At 35.6% G+C, this 22,570-nt stretch overlaps 1 protein-coding gene across 1 annotated transcript in view; it reads left to right on the forward strand.

Annotated features, from left to right (window-relative positions):
• LOC129231018 (uncharacterized) overlaps positions 1-22,570 on the forward strand; it is a 257,875-nt gene that overhangs the window by 176,904 nt on the left and 58,401 nt on the right. The window contains exons 2-3 of the mRNA XM_054865265.1: positions 5,890-6,261; positions 18,816-19,124. Coding sequence (XP_054721240.1) covers positions 5,890-6,261; positions 18,816-19,124 — 681 coding nt within the window. The remainder of the gene's footprint in view (positions 1-5,889; positions 6,262-18,815; positions 19,125-22,570) is intronic.

Raw genomic sequence — 22,570 nt, forward strand, 5'->3', positions numbered from 1 at the left:
GTTATCTTTCTCACATACCATTTCCTAAAATAGCTTTCAAAAATGACTTACAGGTGTTCACCATTTTAAATACAGCATACTGTTTTTGGGTTTTTTAATTCATGAAATTTTAGCTATAATTTTTTGGATATTTTGATAGATTTTCGTGCAATGATTTTTATAATCGTTCTTTACAGCGTGTGTAAAGGAATTCTACCAAGACTTTCCATTAGATTTGCTTAAATTTTTATCATTTGGAAGTTTGAAGTATTAGGTATTGTTTACCTACTTATTCGTTTGTCTAAGTAGGAAGTAAAACATGAGTGTAGTTAGCAGGGATGCGGAATGGGAGTCGAAAAGTTGGAGTCGGAATCGAAGGCTCTAAAACTTCCAGTGCCGTAGTTGGACATTTTCCCTCCGACTCCGCAGCCCTGGTATTTTGTATTACGAAACGGCAGTCTAACTTCTGTTGCGTTAATGAATGCTGTTTCATTATGTGGAGGAAACATATCATTTTAAATTCCAGGAAGATCTAATATTATGTTTCAAATAAAATTGTCTGAATTATGAATTGAAGATGCAATTGGAAAGGATAAACTGAGCAACTAGAATTTCCACTTGTTGATGTGTAGTCCACAGGTGTAGGGGACAGTCGGTCAGAGTAGCCATGGCAGGCAAAGGGGCCATAACAGATACGGGAACTATAAAGAGCTGTCATTTGCAGGAGAATGCAAGAACTTTTTCAAATGAAAGTAATCAGTCAATTTGCAATGTCAATCCGGTAAGCAGGATAATTTTTAAATATACTATTATAAGTTTTGGGGATTTTCAGTCTCAGTTTGTGTTCGTTTTTTTCTACGTAACCAATTTATTTGACTTTTCACGAGATATTGTATAGAAATTGGTAGCTTTCGTACAATAATCTCATTTTGCAATCGCATAGTTTCATCGACTTGTGAGAAGATAACAACTGGTGGATCAATCGCCGAAGTGGGCAAAGCTGACCATGGTGGCTGCTTGCCAAGCACCAATTCCTCCGCCGGGTGGGGGAGAGCGTCAGATAAGGGTCAAAAGAAAGGATCCTCGGATAATTTTTCATCAAGACACCCAAAAATATAAGCAACAATTCAGAGGATTAAAAAAACAAGAAAAAAAAAAGAAACATGGAAAAACTTAATGTGGATAGAAAACCATTAAGCACAGGAAAATAAGCTCAGAAATAGTGTCATTTAAAAGTAATGACCATTAGGTGCAATAAAATATAAAGTTCCTCAACTGCAACGATTTTCTCCATTGTTTTCGAAACTTAGTCGCTGAAAGAATGGGAACTTGTCTGAGTGAATACAAAAAAAATTCAAAATTTCGCCACCATAGGGCATGTTTGTAATTTACCGTTTTCAACAACACCTGTATATTTTCAACAGTTTAATATTTTTTTAAGCGAAACATTTACAACATGGTGGACACCATTTTTGGCTACCTTCCGGAATCTTGAAATAGCATGTTGCACAATTGACCGCAGTGTGCTCTGGGAAATGCTACGAACATGTCGTGAAATGGTATACTTAAGATAAAGTAAAATTACATAGTTATCATAATTCACAAGACATTTCAACTGCCTCAAATGTTAGAAATCACATGAAATTTTGTTTGGGGATCGGAAAGACTACTGATTACGAGTGTGTAACTGATGACGTTCTTTTGTGAAGTGATATTTGAGGACCTTCTTAACACGAAAGCAAATGTGGAGGTTGTATGGAGGAGCTGTATCTGTTGAAGGTGGTCGAAAACGAAACCGATGATCCAGTCGTAAATAGGTATTTCATTTAAAGCGCCCTCTGGCAGTTAAATTCTGAACTATTTCTTCTATTCTCTTGAACGAATTCCCTTCTTTTATTATATTCCACAGAACATATTGTTAATCTTCTGAGCAATAGTTTTGTCTCTCGACAACTTTGAAATAAATCCGTTTAACCCTGGTCACCCTATAGAGAACACGAAAATCGGTGAAAAATTTATGTGTAAAAAATACGAGTTATGTTCTAAGAACATCATACAAAACCTAATAATTAGGAAAAGAAAATCGTTTTAAGAAATGAAAAGAAGAAACTGTTTACGTGTTTTTTTTTTTTTTTTCACTAAGGTTCACACTTATTTCTGCAAAACGAACTTTCTAGAAAGTAATGAAAATTCTAAGGAATGTTCTTTCATAGAAAATGGGATTATTTCTCTTTATTTTTAAAAAAATAAAGCGTTTAGTGTTAAAAGAAGAAAACAACGATTTTTTATTCCCCCTAAGAAGAGACAATAACATTTTCTTGGGGCTCATTTGATCAGTAGTAAAAGAGTTATTAGAGGTTTTTAATGGTTTCTGGCATACGTAATATTTAGCAAAAAATGAAATACACTGTTAAAGGGAATCAATTTTTAAAAATCTAATGAAGGTATTTTCAGATGTAAATGTAAAAAATATTTCTAAAAAAGAGATGCTGAGAACGTATATTTTTTCAGCTAAAAAGTAAATTTAAGAAATAAGGGGTTGAATAGCTTCGTTCCAAGAAGCATAAAAATCAAAAATTTTGGTTCATAAAATCAAAACCATTAAACAAAATATTTTTCCAAGAATTTTCAACTGTTGTTTCTTTTACGAAGAGATCGCGATTTCTTCAGCTGCCAAGTAGCAAATTGCTAGTTATAAAAATATGCAGTTACGAAAGGTGCTGGTAATCTCTCATAGTTTGTCTACTTTGAAATGAATCGTGGTTGTTACAATTTAGTTTTTTATTCAAAATTTGAAAATATATATAATTGGCCGGATAATAATAAAAGAGAAAGAAAATTCTATAAATAAAATTGCAATTTCAGATAATGTTTTGAAAACCACTAATACCGGATTTGCTTTATTGGTAGACACATTTTTGAGTTAAGATTTTTAAGAATAACAAAGCATTGCAAAAATTTCTTATTCAAACTTTAAACTCCTAAAGTGCGCATTTTAAGAGATAACGCTTTCAGAAATTTATCACACACGCAATGCCGAGATAATGACTTTTTGTTCATCCTGTAATATAATAGTTGTTGAAAATTAATCCAAACATAAAATGTTATGAAACAAAAAATTTGAAATTGTGTATTTTGTCCATTATGTTGCATTGAGCATATAACAGTTTCTGTTATACAAAATTATGTATACCTTGTACTCCTGTGGCTCGAAAATAGTATGAATCAAAGCTAACGTAGCGAGAGTTTGTCTCCTGGAGGGGGTGGGGTTCAAAGAAACCTTAAATCCCTCCATTAACCTTTTTTAATTATCATAATAGGATTGATGTTATTCTTTAAAACCAAGGGCTCCAGGGGATTTGCCTCAATCTCCTTGCTACATGACTGTGAACCAAAGTTGATACTATGTTCATACTTCAACTCGTATACAAATATAAAAATTTTACAATTATTTAGTAACTATTTTATGTTTCGAATCGTTACAGAACATATTGCATTTTCTCAAATGAAAATAAATGTGACTCAGCTTTTAAAGGAATTCTACTATTAACCCTGGTTTTGCTCCTAGTAATTTTTTAGCATTAGCAAAACTTATTACTAATTTTTGAAACCGAAATCATGTCCTGGTTGCAGTTTAAATTCTGAATGTCGACTTAAGACATGTTACGATTTTGTCAATATAATAATTCCGAAAATAATTTGAACGTCTAAAACCAAGGTATTCAGAAGGAGACGAAAATACGCGTCATCTTAGAAAGAAAAGAAAACGTAGCGACTATAAAATTTTTACTTTCAATAAAGCAGAACATTTTACGCAATTTTAAAAGTACTGTGTGCTTTACAAATGTGCTTAAATGTCAAAAATATGTCTTTTAAGCCAAAATAAAATTTGTAAAAACATAAGCTGCTAAGAAGGAGTGAATCATGAATCGAGATTAGTCCTTTAAAGGAGAAAAAAACAAGGAATCTAGTCTCAAAGTAGTAGTTCTGTGTCACTGACAAAGCTGTAGAGTTACAGAAGTAAGTAATAGTGAAATTTTACTATGAATCATAGAATGAATACATTAGATGTTTTAAAAAATCGAAAAAATATATATTCATAGAAATATGTTTGAAAACTTTTTGAAAAGTCACTAAAACTAATGAAGGAATGTATTTGAACACAATTTCAAAGCAATATTTTTTGGACTAAATGCTGTGAGAAGTTCTCTTCCAAATTATAAAGAGAATTGCTCCCGAAATGAAAACCTGACAAACTTTCCGTAATATTTCAGTATTTTCCCTACTTCCGAAAATCCATCTGAAACGCATCATAACGCCACAAATCAAACTGAAAACTTTTTCGGATCCAAGAGCGTTTCATTTTGAACAAATTTATAAAAAATATCTAATGGCTATAAAATTTTGTCTTTCGTAAAAAGGCTGAGAATCTGAATATACTTTTAAAATACTACGAGGATATGTATGCATGACCCAAATATTTTCACCAAACCTCAGGAAACCTAAGCTTTACAGGATTTGTGATTTTATTTTATTTTACTTCTTCAACACTCTTAACGAGTAAAAGATGCAAATGACTTCGAAGTCATCTGTGCGAAAGTGAATGCTTTTTGTCTTTCTTAAGCACTTTACTCTGATGGAAGACTTTGTAAAGATCTGTAAATCTGAAAAAGGTGTTATGGTTTTTTATCGCTTCAGACGCTGTGCCATTTATCGGTTTTCCAACGGTGCTGTAGATAAAAAAAACATCTTATATATTAGTCTACGGAAAATTTTATGTAATGAGTGAGATAATAACTTAGTTTTGTTTTCATTGTCATAATTGGTAAATAGTTTACATGCAAAGCAATACAAGAATATCTTTAAAGATATGTTTCAAATAAATTTTTCCGCAGAAAAAACGATTCGTTATGAGACCTATTTCAAAATTTGTGGCCAAACTTAGATGGTCGCTTGAACTAACTTAAAAAAAAAAAATACTATAATATCTATTTTGAGCCCTCTCCCCCCTTTCCATGTATGCAAGAAGCTAAATAAATAAAAAAATGACAACGAGAAGCAAGCATTTTTAAACGCATTTTAGGGGGTGGAGGGAGTTTAACTTAACAATGCGTAGAGTTTTTTTAAATTGCATTTTCTTTCTTGTTTTACATGCTTGACAACGTGCATTTTCGCTTAAACATTTAACAATCAAGGACTCGTTGATCATTACAGCTGTTTAGTAGTGCTATAGTATAACAAGATTAGTCGTGCTATAAAACTTTAAAACATATTAGTATGAATCAACATTTTAATAACAGTTTTGAGTAGAATTATTAGTGGCTTTGCTGCCAATCTTATTCATCGATTGCATAATGGATTTACAATAATGGTGAAAGTTCTGTGTCAAATGTCTACTTGATCTCTTTTAAGATCTAATTACAACTGAGAGCTTCGTTTCTTCACTTCCTTTATAAACTTAGTTTTTTATTGAAATTTTAATTCGTCTCTTACTTTGTTATGTATCTATTATTAAAATTATATCATTAAGAAACATTTTGACTGATCAGATAAGCAGGAATAAAATCTTTTCATTCAAAATACCCTCTAGTAAGCGATTAAGAAAACTTATTTCACATGTATTGCAGCAAAACTCAATTTTTCGCATTTATAGAAGCATTTAATAATAATATAGCTAATTTTACATGGTGTTGTCATAGTTACAATTCTTAAAATACATGAGTTCAAAAGGAAAATTATTTGTAATAAAAAGTGAAAACCGTGGTTGTTGAGCCATCTACAGTAGATTTTCGAAATTTTATTTTTTGTGACAAATTGTTTGTCACAAAACTGATTTCTTACTTCTTATTGCAGCATTAATGAAATATTCTCAACAAGTTTTAATTGTTTTTTTTTTTTTTTTTTAAACAGAAACAGCAAGTGTGGTAGTGTCCAACATAACATTACTGACTGAATCAAATCGCACAGATTACGTCTTGCAAGGCGAAGCTGCTTTCCTGCACTGCAATTACCAGACATCACCTGATGAAACTCTGTCCTCTGTCCGTTGGGAATGGACTAGAAGAGGTTCGGATGAGAGGACAGAGGTCTATGTCTGGAGACCAGGACGAAGACCCGTTGCCAAAGAGATATTCTTCGGTCGAACTGATATTTCCAACACTGACCCAAGTGTTATCATCATTAGAAGTGCCCATATGGAGATGGAGGGGAAGTACCGTTGCTTGGTACAGACAAATCAACCACCTGTAGAACACACAGAATTTCAGTTAATCGTTATTGTTGGTAAGCGGTTATTTATAAATGCACATGTAGAATTGAACCATATATGTTTTTATTCTGCCAGTAAGAAAAAAGTCAGTCATACGTAATTCATACATGTTTTTAAAGTATAGGTTCGCAAAAAAAATGCCTTACTCTTTGTTTATACTTTAAGTGTATTTAGAACACATTAAGTTAAATTAGTAGAAGGAAATGATGCAGATAAATGCCTAAAGTTTCTTTTCATTTTTTAGAGGCAAAAACTTCTAATTTCAAATGTTCGGCTTAGTCATGGCATAACTATAAAATATTTTAATACTAATGCAAAAGTCTACAATAAAGTCACCATCAAAAAGAAATGTTAGTTTTATTTAAAAATCGGATTTGTATTAATTTGCCCCCGTAAGGGGGAACATTGATCAAGGAAGTGGGGCAGTATAATACTGGTAGAGTATGATTAAAACCAAAATATATACATATTACTATATTCCAGCATAAATTAATTAATGCTAAAATCAAAAGTCAATCATCTTTGTCATTATTGTATGTCATAAATTTCCATCTACTATCCAAGATTCTAGATTTCTTTTTACTTCGATACAGTCGCAAACCGGTATGCTAAAATCAAGGCATTGGATAATCTCAGCCCATTTTGCATCTTGTAAAATTTCTATAAATAATATTGTTACAAATTCTGTAAATAATAATTATTGTAGGAACGTAACCTGTAAATAGTTTCCCGTAATGAATATACAACCCCTTTTTCATTCGGCTAAAGTATACGACCCCTATTTTCTTTCTTTTCATTGATAACGGTCTACTACTTTACAGAAGCGTGTGGAATATTTGAGAAATTTCTTTTCGGTGTATTTAAGCCGTTAGCGATGGATAAACAGTTAGTTTCGATTGATATTTCGAACTGAGAGCATTTTGCTCTGTTTATAGCGAGGCATTTCGCTGTGTTGTTTTCGTATTTGGAAGTAAATACGTGTGTAAACGTTGAGTTTACGGTGTTGTGTGATAATTGCTTAATTGCTGATGAATAATTTAGCAGTTGTTGAAGATCTTTCCTGTACATAGTGTAAATAAATTTCCTGTGTTTTTATCAAGAACTGTGTTTTCATTTCAAGAAAGTGGAAGTCGCACCGAATCCGTTACAATTTGGCGCCCAACGTGGGGCTACTTCAGGACTTTCTTGCAGTAAGTGTGACTTTGGACATTTTTTCATAAAGACTTTTTAAATTTGGACTTTATTTTTATGGTGATTACTCGCGCAATGGATGAACAATTAAAACAACTGCTTGATGCAATCAACTCTGTGAAGAGTGATATGGCGGCTAATCAAGAACAATTAAAAAGTGACTTGACTGCAAGTTTTACAGCTAATCAAGAACAATTAAAAAATGATATGGCAGCTAATCAAGAACAATTAAAAAATGAATTGGCGGCTAATCAAGACCAATTAAAAAGTGATTTGACTGCAAGTTTTACTGCAAATCAAGAACAATTAAAAAATGATATGGCGGCTAATCAAGAACAATTAAAAAGTGATCTGACTGCAAGTATGTTGGCAAATCAAGACCAGTTAAAAAGCGATTTAACGGTGCTGAAAAAGGACTTAACGGTGCTAAAAAAAAAGGACTTAACGTCTAACCAAGAAGAAATTAAAAATGACCTTATTTCGGTAAAGACTGTGATGGAAAATAAATTTAATGACATAGAGCATCGAGTTGATGCAATTGAAGAAAAATTTGATACCGTTGAAAGCCGATTCAATGCTGTAGAAAATAAATTTGAAGATGAAGATAGAAGATTTCATCTACTTAAAGAAGAGATCTTTAAGGACGTGGAAAGGAGATTGGCGACCGCGGAAAGCAGCTCTGTACAGTTTGGCGCTCCCACATCGGTTGCTCGACCGTCCATTAAACTTGCCACATTTGATGGGAAAACTTCGTGGCAGGTTTACAAAACTCAATTCATGATAGTGGCGGAAGCGAACGGATGGGACTCTGCTACCAAGGCCTGTCATCTTGCAGCATCCCTGAGAGGTGACGCAGCGGACATTCTCCAGACCCTTCCGGACAGCCAGCGCCTGGATTTCGCCGCCCTCACATCTGCGTTGGAGCTTCGCTTCGGTGAGAAGTGCCAGAAAGATTTCAGCCGACTCCAGTTGAAATCCCGTTTCCAGAAAACCGGGGAAACCCTGCAAGAGCTAGCGGCGGACGTCGAGAGATTGTCTCATCTTGCTTTTTGTGACTGTCCTGCGGATGTTCGAGACAACCTGGCACTCAACTACTACATCGACGGGGTTCGAGATCCGGAAATCCAGAAAGCTCTACGGATGGCGGATGTCAAAGACCTGAGTTCTGCTGTTGTGTATGCAATGAAGTTGGAGGCCGCCCAGCAAGCAACCCGCAAGGATCGCCATTCAATCCGCGGCGTGAAAACTGATGAGCCTGATCCGGTTTCGTCACGTTTTGCTGATCTGGAAAAGCAAATAAAAGAAATTGCAGGAATCCTCAAAAGGAATTCGGCTCCCAAGGACCATAATGGACAATCACTTAAGTGCTGGAAATGTGGTGGCGAGGGTCACTTACGAAGAAACTGTGAAGCTCGTCAAGAAACCAGAGGGAAGAGCACCTCTCCCTCGCAGGTCCAGGAAAACTAAGCCATGGCAATCTCGCGGGGCGGAGGTCGCCAAATTGGAATGAGCCCCATCTTAAAGTTTTCCAGATTTCATCGACGAGTGGCGGCAGTAATGGACTGTTTGTTTACGCATATGTAAACGGGTTTCCCTGCGAACTGATTATTGACACTGGAGCCAATGTTACGATCATTAGAACAGATGTGGCTCGTCAATTTGGACTCAACATTCTGTGGACACCGCCCTGCGTTACCCTCCAAACTGTGACAGGTCACAAGATCGAGATTGAAGGTAAAGTGAACTTAGAAATTGTGTTTGGAAATGCCATTTACCATCATACCGCATTCGTTGCTGCTATCATAGACCCCTTCATTCTCGGATTGGACTTTTTAAAGAAGTATGACTTCAACCTCGACTTCAAGACTAACGAGCTGCACTCGACGAGAGAAGACATAGCAGTCTTTCCCGCAGAAAGTGATGTAAAATCCGCTCATCAAATAATTGCCCAAACAGATTTATCAATTCCCTCAAGGTCAGAATCATTAATACCTGGCTCCATTGAAGAAAGCAATAGTTTTAGATTTGGACTCATTGAATACCCCAACTTAAGCAATAACCCAAAAGGAGTGCTGGTGGCATCTACGCTTGTGGACCTTTCCAAGGATGTAATTCCTGTGAGAGTCGCCAACATGAGTGAAAGGCCAAGGAATATCCGGAAAGGCGAAGTGTTAGCAACTTGTACTCCCGTAAACTGCATCATTAGAAGAATCAATTCCCCCGAGACTGTGTCTTCTGAGTCCTTGACATCGAAGTTAATTGGGAGTGCACCCTTATCGAAGGATCAAAGAACTGCTGCGGAACAATTGGTGGACGACTTCAAGCATCTGTTTTCATCTACATCGGAGGATGTGGGCCGGACGAATTTAACGCAGCATAGGATCTACACTGGAGAACACCCCCCTATTAAACAGCATCCAAGACGACTAGCGTTCGCCAAGAAGGAAGAGGTTGAGACCCTCCTGAAAGAGATGAAGGAGAATGATGTAATCGAACCGTCATCCAGTCCTTGGGCCTCTCCCATCGTCTTGGTCCGAAAGAAAGATGGCTCCACCAGATTTTGTGTCGATTACCGACGACTGAATGAAATCACCAAGAAAGACAGTTACCCTCTTCCACGGATAGACGACACCTTAGACACTCTTTCCGGACACAAGTGGTTTTCGACCCTGGACTTGAAGAGCGGCTACTGGCAGGTTGAGATACACCCTGATGACCGAGAGAAGACAGCGTTTACAACTGGACAAGGCTTATGGCAGTTTAAAGTGATGCCCTTCGGCCTCTGCAATGCACCAGCTACGTTCGAACGTCTTATGGAGACAGTGTTAAGAGGACTTTCCTACGAATCCTGTCTGGTCTACTTAGACGATATCATCATCGTGGGACGCAGCTTCGAAGAACATCTGGCAAATCTTAGGAAGGTGCTGCAAAAGCTTAAGGAAGCCAATCTGAAGTTAAGCCCGTCCAAATGTAATTTGTTCCGCCGGGAAGTGAACTACCTTGGTCACATCATCTCTTCTGAGGGTGTACAAACCGATCCAGAGAAGGTATCTGCGGTCAGGAGTTGGAGTCGTCCCGAAAACATCCATCAGCTGCGAAGTTTCCTGGGGCTCTGCACCTACTACAGGAAGTTTGTAAAGGGTTTTTCCAACATTGCACGACCTTTGCATAAGCTGACGGAGAGCAAGCAAAAGTTCGAATGGTCCAAAGAATGCGAAGATGCATTTCTACGACTGAAGGAGGCTTTAACATCAACGCCTATCCTCGCCTATCCTCAGCCTGAAAAATCCTTCATCCTGGACACTGATGCGAGCAACGAGGGCATCGGAGCTGTTTTATCCCAAGAAATTGACGGAAATGAACATGTCATCGCTTACTGGAGCAAATGCTTATCAAAGTCGGAGCGAAATTACTGCGTCACCAGAAAGGAGTTACTGGCCATAGTGAAAGCTGTAGAACACTTCCATCATTACCTCTACGGCCGAAAATTTCTGCTTCGGACAGATCATGCCTCATTAACTTGGCTTTTGAACTTCAAAAATCCGGAAGGCCAGATAGCCAGATGGATACAGCGGCTCCAGGAATATGACATGGAGATCAAGCATCGAAAAGGGTTATCTCACGGTAATGCTGACGCTTTATCAAGGAGACCCTGTCCTGAGAACTGCAATTATTGTTCCCGAATCGAGAAACAGTATGGAACGACTAGCCCTACCGCCTATCAGGTGACAGTGACTCCAATATCATCAGAACCTGATCCATGGAGTGACGACCAAGTTCGAAAAGATCAGCTTGAAGACCCCGACATAAAACCAATTTTGGAGTTCATGGAAAGTGACAGTCGGCGACCTAGCTGGCAGGACGTTTCCATCTTCAGTCCTGCAACAAAAAGATACTGGGCTTTATGGAACTCGCTCCATTTACGGAACGGCGTACTGTACCGGAAATGGGAATCTGACGACGGCAAAACATCTAGGTGGCAGTTACTACTTCCCCGATCAAGGATTTCAGATGTTCTGAAAGAAATACATAGTAGTGCGACTGGAGGACATTTTGGTGTCTTGAAAACCCTCAATAAAGTTCGGGAGCGCTTCTTCTGGAGCAAGGCGAAGGATGACGTGGAGAAGTGGTGCCATTCTTGTGACGCCTGTGCTGCTCGTAAAGGACCGAAGAAGAGAAGCAGAGGGAAGCTACATCTGTACAACGTTGGAGCTCCTTTCGAACGAATTGGGATTGACATCCTGGGTCCTCTACCAAGAACTGCTGATGGGAACAAATACATTCTTGTTTCCATCGACTACTTCACCAAATGGCCGGAAGCATATCCCATTCCAGATCAAGAGGCTACCACCGTAGCAGAGACTCTGGTCCAACACTGGATCTCGAGATATGGAACACCTTTGCAGATTCATTCCGATCAAGGGAGGAATTTCATCTCTGCTGTGTTTAAGGGCCTATGTCAAATTTTCGGAATTGAGAAAACTAGGACAACACCACTACACCCACAATCGGACGGCATGGTGGAGAGATTTAACCGCACGATCCTAAATAATCTCTCGCTTATGGTATCCAGAAATCAACAGGATTGGGACAAGAAGCTACCTTTGTTCCTGCTGGCCTACCGCAGTGCTGTCCACGAGACTATCGGATATGCCCCATCTCAGATGCTCTTCGGACGAGAGCTTCGGCTACCTTGTGATCTCGTCTTCGGTCGTCCTCCGGATGCGCCTTCATCGCCTGAGGAGTACATCCAGGATCTCCAGGCCCGGTTGGAAGACGTTCATAACTTCGCACGAGAGCGAATCAACATCGCGGCGGAGAAGATGAAGACCAGATACGACACAAGGTCTACTGGACATGAATTCAACGAAGGCGACAAGGTTTGGTTATGGAATCCCATCCGACGGAAAGGTCTTTCACCCAAATTGCAGTCGCATTGGGATGGACCCTACAAAGTCGTTAACCGACTAAATGACGTCGTAGTGAGGATCCAAAAATCACCTAATGCAAAACCTAGGGTTGTACATTATGATCGGTTAGCCCCATACTATGGCCATAGTTCATGAGTATTACGTAAACAACCATGGTTGATAACATAAAAGTTGTAGATAATTTTTGCTTTTAATGTTTAGTAATATTTCTTGTTATTATTGTGTTTTCTGTATCTGTTAGTTATTAATTAATGTGTATATTTGTAAACTTGTGATAGAAGTTTGGCACCCTTTCTGGGGATTGTACTGCCCGGGACGTGCAGTCCTTAGGAAGGGGGCAATGTTACAAATTCTGTAAATAGTAATTATTGTAGGAACGTAACCTGTAAATAGTTTCCCGTAATGAATATACAACCCCTTTTTCATTCGGCTAAAGTATACGACCCCTATTTTCTTTCTTTTCATTGATAACGGTCTACTACTTTACAGAAGCGTGTGGAATATTTGAGAAATTTCTTTTCGGTGTATTTAAGCCGTTAGCGATGGATAAACAGTTTAGTTTCGATGGAGATTTCGAACTGAGTGCATTTTTGCTCTGTTTATTGCGAGGCAGTTCGCTGTGTTGTTTTCGTATTTGGAAGTAAATACGTGTGTAAACGTTGAGTTTACGGTGTTGTGTGATAATTGCTTAATTGCTGATGAATAATTTAGCAGTTGTTGAAGATCTTTCCTGTACATAGTGTAAATAAATTTCCTGTGTTTTTATCAAGAACTGTGTTTTCATTTCAAGAAAGTGGAAGTCGCACCGAATCCGTTACAATATGTTACACAAATTCTTAGATGGTCGTAAAAACCTGTGAAACTATTTTTGGAGCTAATGAAGAAGATGATATCTCATTTCATTTCTGCAGCTTTACAGAACTTCTCCTCGAGATATTAAAATGTCAAACCCGGATGCCATATTTGAATGCTGTCTTTCTCACAGACAATCTTTTCAACACAGAGCTGGCTTTACTCTTATTTATTTTCCATCTATCAGACACTCGAACTGTCAGTCCAAGGTTTATACGTTTATACGATTTTCTTGAAAAAACACTATGTTTAATATATGATGAAATTCATTACTAGTGTACACAAGCGGGGCACTTTAGAACACCATTGAGTCCATGAAGACAGTAACAGGGCACATTAGAGCATATCAATGTGTCCCATGTCCTGTTGTATCAAACTTATCACTCACTCCTTTCAAAAAGAAGATACTTCCAAGAGAAGTATTTTGACTAGTCTAATGCCCGTCATTCCTCATTAAGTATTCGAAAAACCTAGTCTGTCTGTCTTATAAATTTATCTCAGTATTTTTTTCACTATGATTTTTTTTAAGTTTACTGTCTCTTTTTGTCACTGTTTTATTCGTATAATAAAACTAAATTAATTTCACCTCATGTCTCTATATGCTTGACATTCATGCCAACAATTTTTAGTCAACCTCGAAGTTCACTCTTCAATAAAAATATTGAATGGCATCATTGAGGCTAGAATAAGGATAAAAGCTGTAGTGCCACTGAAAAATCAATCATTCTGCAACCGTTTTTTTTTCCCTTTTGTGTCATACGTTTAGTAGCTACTGTTCATGACGCAAAGATAAATGATAAACGCTGTCATAACCATTCTTGTCAGGACAAAGACCAAGAATGAGACGATCGTCCAGTGTACTTTACATTTGATGTGCTTAAGTTAAATGAATGGAAAAATAGAGTTCAATGAAAGTGTCAGATAAAATAGACTGAAATGTTTGAATGGTTAAATATGATACTAGCATACACGTTTATACATTTCTAAATTGGGAAAAATTCTTCCTTGAGAATAAGTTCATAGAAAATAAATGTGTTTCGTGCTTTTATTTTTCAATTGACAAAAATGATATTATTATTATTTAGAGTAAATGACTAGTTGTGGGCACCCAATCAGTAAAGAACCGATTTGTCTTGTATTGACAACACAGTTGAACTCGCTTAAAACGAGCATGAAGGGACTACGATATTTGCTCGTCATAACCGAATGCTCGTAAAAAATGGGCTTGCGCAAAAAATCTTAATAATTCACACATATTTGGCATGGTAATTTTTATTTCTGGACAGTTCTGAAGATGTTGATTAGTTTTCTTTGAATTAGTCTTAGTGTCTCTTTCTTGCGTTAGTATTTTTTTAAGAAGATTCATAGCAAACGAAACATCGTCATTACACTCCTGACTTCGAAAACAGTTTTACTGCACATCAAAAACCATCGAATTTGTTGAGGGTAGCACAGCTTCAAATTTTACACATTCGTCTTTACGATCGTCGTTTTTTTTTTTTTTTCCCACCTGCGTTTGTTTAAATATGAGTTTCAGTGTCCTCGGAAGTGATAACATTGATATCAATCTATAGTCAAAGTATTATAGTCAACTATAGTCAATGTCTACTTCTCAAACTACTTTTCTACGACAGAAGTTTTAAAAAATAGGCCGTCATAACTTGTTCTCAGGATTTATGACTCGTCACCAACTTTAGGTGTACTTCGGAATGCTAAAGGATATTTTCCAAAAATGGATAAGCTGAGCTGGAAGTCATATGAAATGTTATGAATTACAAAAATACGGCTCGCTTTAAGCTGAGTTTGCTCGTTAAAATCGAGTTATGCTCTCATACATGTAACATTACACCAACCATATGTTTCTGATTTCCTCGCTAAATCCGGGTTATCGTTAAATCGAGGCTCGTTATAAGTGAGATCGACTGTATCAAGTTTTCATCAAAATTCCAGGAACACCCTCAGGGGATTCTCAAAATAACATCTTTCAAAAACAACATATTTTTTTTCAAATATTAGTTTTTACCTTCATTGCAATAATGCAACTCAATCATCAAAAGTGAATTTTCTTTACATTTTAATTTTTAAAGGGTTTCTTCCTTAAGGATTCTGTTTGAATCAAATCATACTTTATTGGTACATACTCATTCCTTAGCTTTTTATCTATAGTATACGTATATGTTTGCAATTAATTGAGATAGTTAAGATCCTTTCAAGCTAATGTGCCCATAACTAGACATGTAAATATAAGTATTTTAGTTATAGATACATATAAGCATACTTAATTTTTTGGACATCTTTATTTAAAATAATTATTTAGAATTGATGATAAAACATAAGATAAATTTACAAAGAATAAATAAAAATGCAACAATAGACTAGTTATATTTATTTTATTCGTTTACTTATTTTCACTGAAGTTGTTCAGACGAACCTTTCAAAAAGCTATTTTTCAGTTATCCATTTTTTAACTTTGATGTTGCTCGAATTAGTAAGTCAAGACACTTTAAATTTGATTATATTGTAATAAAAAAATTAGCTTTAGTATTGTTGAATAATATTTCTATGTATTTCTTGAAAATAATTTAATTTAGCTAGCATGACCATTGACCATCACTAGTTTTTAGTATGTCCATAACTTAGTTAGTGTGACCATATCAAGTCAAACCAGTGTATACGAATTTGTTCAAAAAATAAAACTAGGTCTGTCGTATGTGCACTCAAGAAAGTTTTAATGACGGAGGATCGCAACTTCTCTGCGTAAAGTGGCAGCACTTGACAATAGGCCCACAAAAGAAATCCAATAATTTTATTAAACAGCACACAATTTAAATTGTTTCAACTGTGAATAAAATGAGTTCTAAAACTATTAAATACACCCAAACCTGTTTTAATGCGGTGGATAGGAACCGCATAAAAATGTCTCACGTTGGAAATAACTCAAACACTTACAAAATAACTAGGAAATGCTATCTTTAAAAGAAATCAAAGTAAACCAAGTAATGATAATTTTGCCGAGTAATGGGAAAAAATTTCCCGAAGAAGGAATTTTTTGGGAGGTTACAGTAACTTCCCATTTGGGTGCCTACGTCGTCACTTGAAGATACTACCTCGCACTCGTTTTAAAAATAATTTCGTGAATTGAGTCCCAATCTGATGGAAATTTTCAAATACCACACACACACACACGAAAAAAAAATGCACAAAGAAGGTTTCACAAAAACAGGTTTGCGTATTTTATTTTTTTTTTTCATTTAGTAGGGTAGACCGAGGTACGTTTACGTAGTGCCCTTTTTTTAAATCGAATTGATGCTGCTCTCTAACAAATATTATCACAAGTTTTTGAGCATCAGTCGAGCTTCGGTCTAGCATGCAGAAATAATAATCTGTTTTCCACCAAATTGAGTTTTAAAGCTTATTGTGAAAAAAATAATACTTAGTTAAAAAAGAACAAACAAAAAGTAGAACTTCGTCCTTTTTTGAGAATTGTACTTGTATGAACTGAAATGTTATTAAAGAAATTTTCACGTTAAAAATAAATCCAAACTTGGCGACGGGGCAAGTTTACGCGTTGACGTCGGAGCACCTTTACGCACGTTCTTAGGTTTTTTACTTCTAAACATGCTCCGACGTTTTTAAACGGTTAAAAACACAAACTGAGCAACAACAGAATATACCAACTTTTACTCCGTTAACTGCTTCATAAACTTGCAATGTCTACAATTTCCTAAGTTAAAACATAAAAATTAGAAATTCATTGAAAAAAAATCCGCATAAATGTGCCCCGGTCTACCCTACATCAAAGTTTAGCTAAATCGAAATCTCAAGTCGAAAGCAGGAGGTGTGTTGCGTAGATCATTTGATGCAAAATCATATGCCGACGGGTTTTACCCAGTAAGCTTCCACTACCTCAACACAAGGAATAGACAGTCAAACTTGCTTATAACGAGCGCAACGGGACCTAGATATTTGCTCGGTATAACCGAGTGCTCGTAAAAAACGATTTCGCGAAAAAAATCATAAAAATTCATCATAGTTGCTTCTTCTGTACTTCTGTGTGTTGCTTCACTGTACAGTTCCAAAAAAGTTGTTTACTTTGCTTTGAACTGTCCGAATGTCTTTTTCTTACGTCATTGTTTTTGAGGAATATACATAAACGCACATAAGTAATTTTTAAATGTTTCTTTACTCCAAAAATTAAAAAAAAAAGTGCTGTCATCACTTGTTCTCAGGATTTATGATTTTTCATTAACTTTGGTTAACTTTGGAATGTTAAAGAAAATTTACCAAAAAGGGCTAAGCTGAGGTGAAAATCAATAGAAATTTATGAATCGCGAGAATATTGCTCGCTTTAAGCGGGATTTACTCGTTAGAAGCGAATTACGCTCCCCTAGACTTAATATTGTACCGACCAAGTATTTCGGATTTATCGCTAAATCCGAGTTTTCCTTAAATTAGGGCTCGTTAAAAGCGAGTTCGAATGTACTTTTAGAAAATATGCAGCATATTTTATAGCAACTTGTGCGGTATTTTTCGAATCATCGCAGCTGTAAGTTTATCTGAACGCACTTAATGTTGTGAAGTAAAAAATATTAAATCCCGTAAGCCATGTGACCAATAGGAAACGCTCTAAAAAAATTCTACGCTATCAAATGGCAGTGGCATCACGTACGTGGATAAATACTGATGGCATTTCTTCTTCTTCTTCTTCTCGGTTCATCTTGTTCTCTTTGTAACCCAAAATAAAGATGAGGGATGCGTACGTAGATCTTTGCCTCCCTTTCGTATTATAGGAGAACTTTAAAATACTAATGACATTTCTTCTTCTTGTTCTTCTCGAGTTTAGGATAACCCGAAATAACGATGAGGGATGCGTACGTAGAGCTTTGCCTCCCTTTCATATTATAGGAGAACTTCAAAATACTGATGGCATTTCTTCTTCTTCTCGGGTTTGTAACCCAAAATAACGACGAGGAATGCGTACGCAGGGCTTTGCCTCCCTTTCGTATAACAGGATAACTTTAAAATACTGATGCAGTTCCGACTGAAAAGCCTCAGTAGTTAAGTAATCTGAGCGATATCTGGAACGCATGAGATGAGGAATTAGGCTCCCACACTTGAACTAGATTAGCCTTCGGATATTTGGGCAGTAAAGTCTGCCGCGTAATGAAAAGGATAAAACATTGAAAAAGGAATTTTTGATATGTTTTTATAGAAGTACGTAATATACATATTGTCTTGTGATATGATCAAGAGTAAATCATATTAAGGGATAAAAGTATACAGAATAACTTCAATTTAACGATACCCGATTTAACGATTTCCTCAATTTAATTAAACATTTCGCTGGTCCGGTTTTAACTGCATTGAAAGTATATGTTCTACGATTTAATGAAATCCTTGATTTACCGATAACTTTTCCCCAGTCCCTTCACAATCGTTAAATTGGGGTTATACTGTACTTGTCTTTTTTGTGAAACTTTTTTTTTTCGAAAAATCCTATTAAAATCTGCCGATTATGTGCATTTGAAAGGCTTCTGTGCCTTTACAGAAAAAATGATGCTAAACTCGAATTTTAATGTATTTTCTTATTTCAGATGCATGCAGGGAAAACGTTTGGTCTACAAAACTAAATAACTGCTCTGAAACGATACGAATGAATTGCGTGGGTTTATTTCCAAAGCCGTCAGCTTCTTGCGGTGTTTATGACGAAGACAAACGTGAATTTGTTATCAACTATCCTTTTGATCGCATAGTTACATTAAGAAATCACACGTATGAAGTAACACTCACGAAGCATTATGAAATTTCGAACTGGACAGATTATAAAAATATAACATTCACGTGTTATTTTGTGATTGATGGAACTTCATGGCGGCGTGGAATCAAGTACAGATTATTTGGAGGTAAGGTTTTTTGATATGTTTATATTTATGATTTATATGGTAAGTTTTATTGCATGAAAAATTTCAATTAAAAGGATATGGAACACATAACATCTGACTTCAGGCTTTGAAAGCTTATTCTGCAGCTCTGATCTCAGATATCTAGTAAGCTAAAATAAATTGTGTATTTCACTTTAATTTATAACTGAATTCGACAATAAAGAAAGTAGGATATTTTCTTTGTGTTTCAATTTTGTTTTAAAAATGCTTAGTACATTCATTTATATATATTTCTACAGAAATTTTAGCATCAATTATAAAAATCGTACAGTATGCATATTTAAATAAACAATTAAATTGAGTTGTTGAGTAAATTTGTTTAAAATTTGCTTTTAATACTGTGCACGAAGAACAAAACGCAACTGATTAAACTCATAATATAGTTTTGCAAAAAAGCTTCGGAGATTATGTGAAAAATAATCTAAAGAAGTTGTTCAGTTGGCAAATTAAATCTCGAACATGTTAACTTAGAACAATGCAATTAAAGCTCATAGCTTGCTACTGCTTATAGAGTAACTTTGTGCAGCTAATGCTATATTTTTGCTCTTGAATGTGAGTGATAAGTAAAATTTATTTCAAAACATATCCTTTTGTTTCAATAAACGTGTTTGAACAATCATTTTTCATATTATCGTGCGTAGTGTGTTTTAGTCCTTTTGATTGAGTATTGAGAAAGTTTGTGATACGAACTATATTTTCATCAATTAATATCCATTGCCGTATAAAACTGTCAAGCAATAGGAAGTTGGAATAAAAAGTAAAGAACACGAACTAATTTTTTTAAGGAAAAATATCAATGTTACATATAACACTAATATAAGTTTTATGAACGTAAACAAAGCGAAATTTAATGATTTATTAAGAAAGATTACATTTATCAGAAAAATCAAGAGCTTATGTTTCTTTTTTGCTATAATGTTTCAGCTTCATTAATATTTGACCGGTTGCTTCATACCAAATGCAAAATATTATAAGCAACCAAACATACCAGTGTGAAATTAAAAACTTACCATCTCCACAGAAATTGATATAATCTTTAAAAGTTAACACTAACAATCTTTTGGTGTACATAACTCTTAGCTTCTTTTTAAAAGTATTACGTATTACGTATCTGTAATAAAATGCATTTATATAGTATGTCTATAAATTTGAAAATAATGATCTTAGAGCAAATGTATTAAATTATCCGTCTGTGCTCGGAAACATATTTTTTAAAAATAATTTGGACATTTTTAAAAATATTATTTTTTAACGGCATATGTTTCAAAACTATAAAAAAATGTAAAAAAACAGGCTTTTAAAGTATTATTTTTTGAAAACAATGGATAAACTTGAAGAAAAATATAGCGAAAAAACGTGTCTTACGCTGACAACTATGGACAAATGTTGGTTCAAATCACACAAAAATCCCTGTTGGAATACATTTAGACGACACTTATGTGTGTTTTGCTGTAAAAGATTTTTTATGTTTCAAAATAGTTCTGAAATATAGCAGATTAAAGTTCCTATACTGGATTTTTTTTACAAAAAAATGCTTTTGTTAAAACCTATGCAGATAAGAATGTTACTTAATTCTACAATTGATCTTAATTTTTAGAGGAGATCAGCAAGCATATTACAAAAAACTATCTCAGAAAATTTTACATCAATACTTGAATAACTTTTTAAGATATCATTGTTACAATAGACAGCTTTCTTCAAAAGCACCATTCTTTAGAAAAGGCATTTAAATGCACCTTCCGGTCTGGAGTTTGGTTTACGACTTTGTAGTATTGCAGTTAAAACTCCAGTTGTAATTCATGTTGAAAAAAAAAAATCAAGACACTTTTAGCAAGCTACAGACTACAAAAGAGAATCATTGAAAAAAAAAGAAAACTTCATCGAAAATGCTAATTTTAACACAGTCGGATACCTTAATGTAGGAAATTAGAGCTTAGGACTTATATAAGGAAATTTCGAAGCAGTTTATAATGTTACTGCTATACACAGAGCTAAGTGGGAAATAAACCTCCTCATTTTCTATTACCCCATTTTCTTTTTTCGTAACACCCGCATATTCCGCTGCTAAATATTTCTTCACCTTTATGCATAAAACTTAAAAAGTACTTAGGGCAGTGGATGGCCTGGTCGGTAAGGCACCAGCCTTGAGGGCCAGAGGGTTTCGGATTTGATCCTAACTGGTCGAAGATCCACCATCTTTATTAATGGTGACTGGGGGTCGTTAAATATTCACACAAAGTTCACAAAGGTCACAAAGTTCTTCACAAGTGAATCGATACCTTTGCGGCTGCTAAGCCAGGAGTTGTTCAGATTTTTGGTTCGGTTCTAAATAATCGAAATGTTGATAGATTTTGCTGTCATCTATCTTGTGCTGTCGAAGCCAAATTGGACTCCTGCCTGAATTGGTGCTCAATACACGGTAACCGTACGTCTCTCCCTTAAAACAAGTAGCGTCGCTACTCGGGCTTGGGTATTTGAATGGTATAAGTTACAGCAACAACAACAAACAAAAAAATACATTTCTGTTTCTTAGTGCATAAAATATACTCGTTTATTATCAATCTAGAAGCTGATGAATGAGTTAAGATGCCTACGTTTAAGGCCGGGAGCTTACATTTTTGCCGTTTAAAGTATTTTAATATTCTAGAGTAGAGTAAAAATCTATACGGCTTAAAACTTTTCAACACAATAAGGAACCTAAATAATCGTACAGTAAAAGTCTTTTTCATATTTGACCCATTAGTAAAGCAGTTATTTCGAACGTACAGCAGGACTGGCGACCGATTTTAAACTTCTGAGTTGAATTAAATGGCAAAACAACGTAACAAAAGCATGTACTACCAAGAAAGTACTGCGAATAGCTACTTGAGCATGAGATACAGCACCTTCCATTGGTGCCAAAATGCTCAACATAGAACAAAAAGGTCATAAGTAAATGTTGTAAACAAAAGACACCGCTATTTAGTATCTTTTGGTTGATGTGTGTTCATTACCGTCTTGTAGTTCCAATGAAAGGTCTTCAGCCATCAAAAAGTTAATTTTAGCATTGTCTTCACAGTTTATGGTATTGTTAACGGTTCCGGTGCAGCTTCCACTTTCTTGAAAGGACGACACAGTTCTTGAGAAAAACACAGGAAATTTATTTACACTATGTACAGGAAAGATCGTTAACAACTGCTAAATTAATCATCAGCAATTAAGCAAATATCAATCAACACCGTAAACTCAACGGTTACACACGTATTTACATCCAAATAAGCAAAAATACAGCTCAAAAGGCTTCACAAAACAGAGCAATAAATGCTCTCCAGCGTACCGCTGCAACGATTCACAAGCAAAAACTAACTCGAGATTGACTTTTTATTATGCGGGACACTTTTTATAGACATCGAAAGAGAGCTCTCAAA

The sequence above is a fragment of the Uloborus diversus genome, chromosome 10 (genome assembly GCF_026930045.1).
Source record: "Uloborus diversus isolate 005 chromosome 10, Udiv.v.3.1, whole genome shotgun sequence".
NCBI classification, from domain to species: Eukaryota; Metazoa; Arthropoda; class Arachnida; order Araneae; family Uloboridae; genus Uloborus; species Uloborus diversus.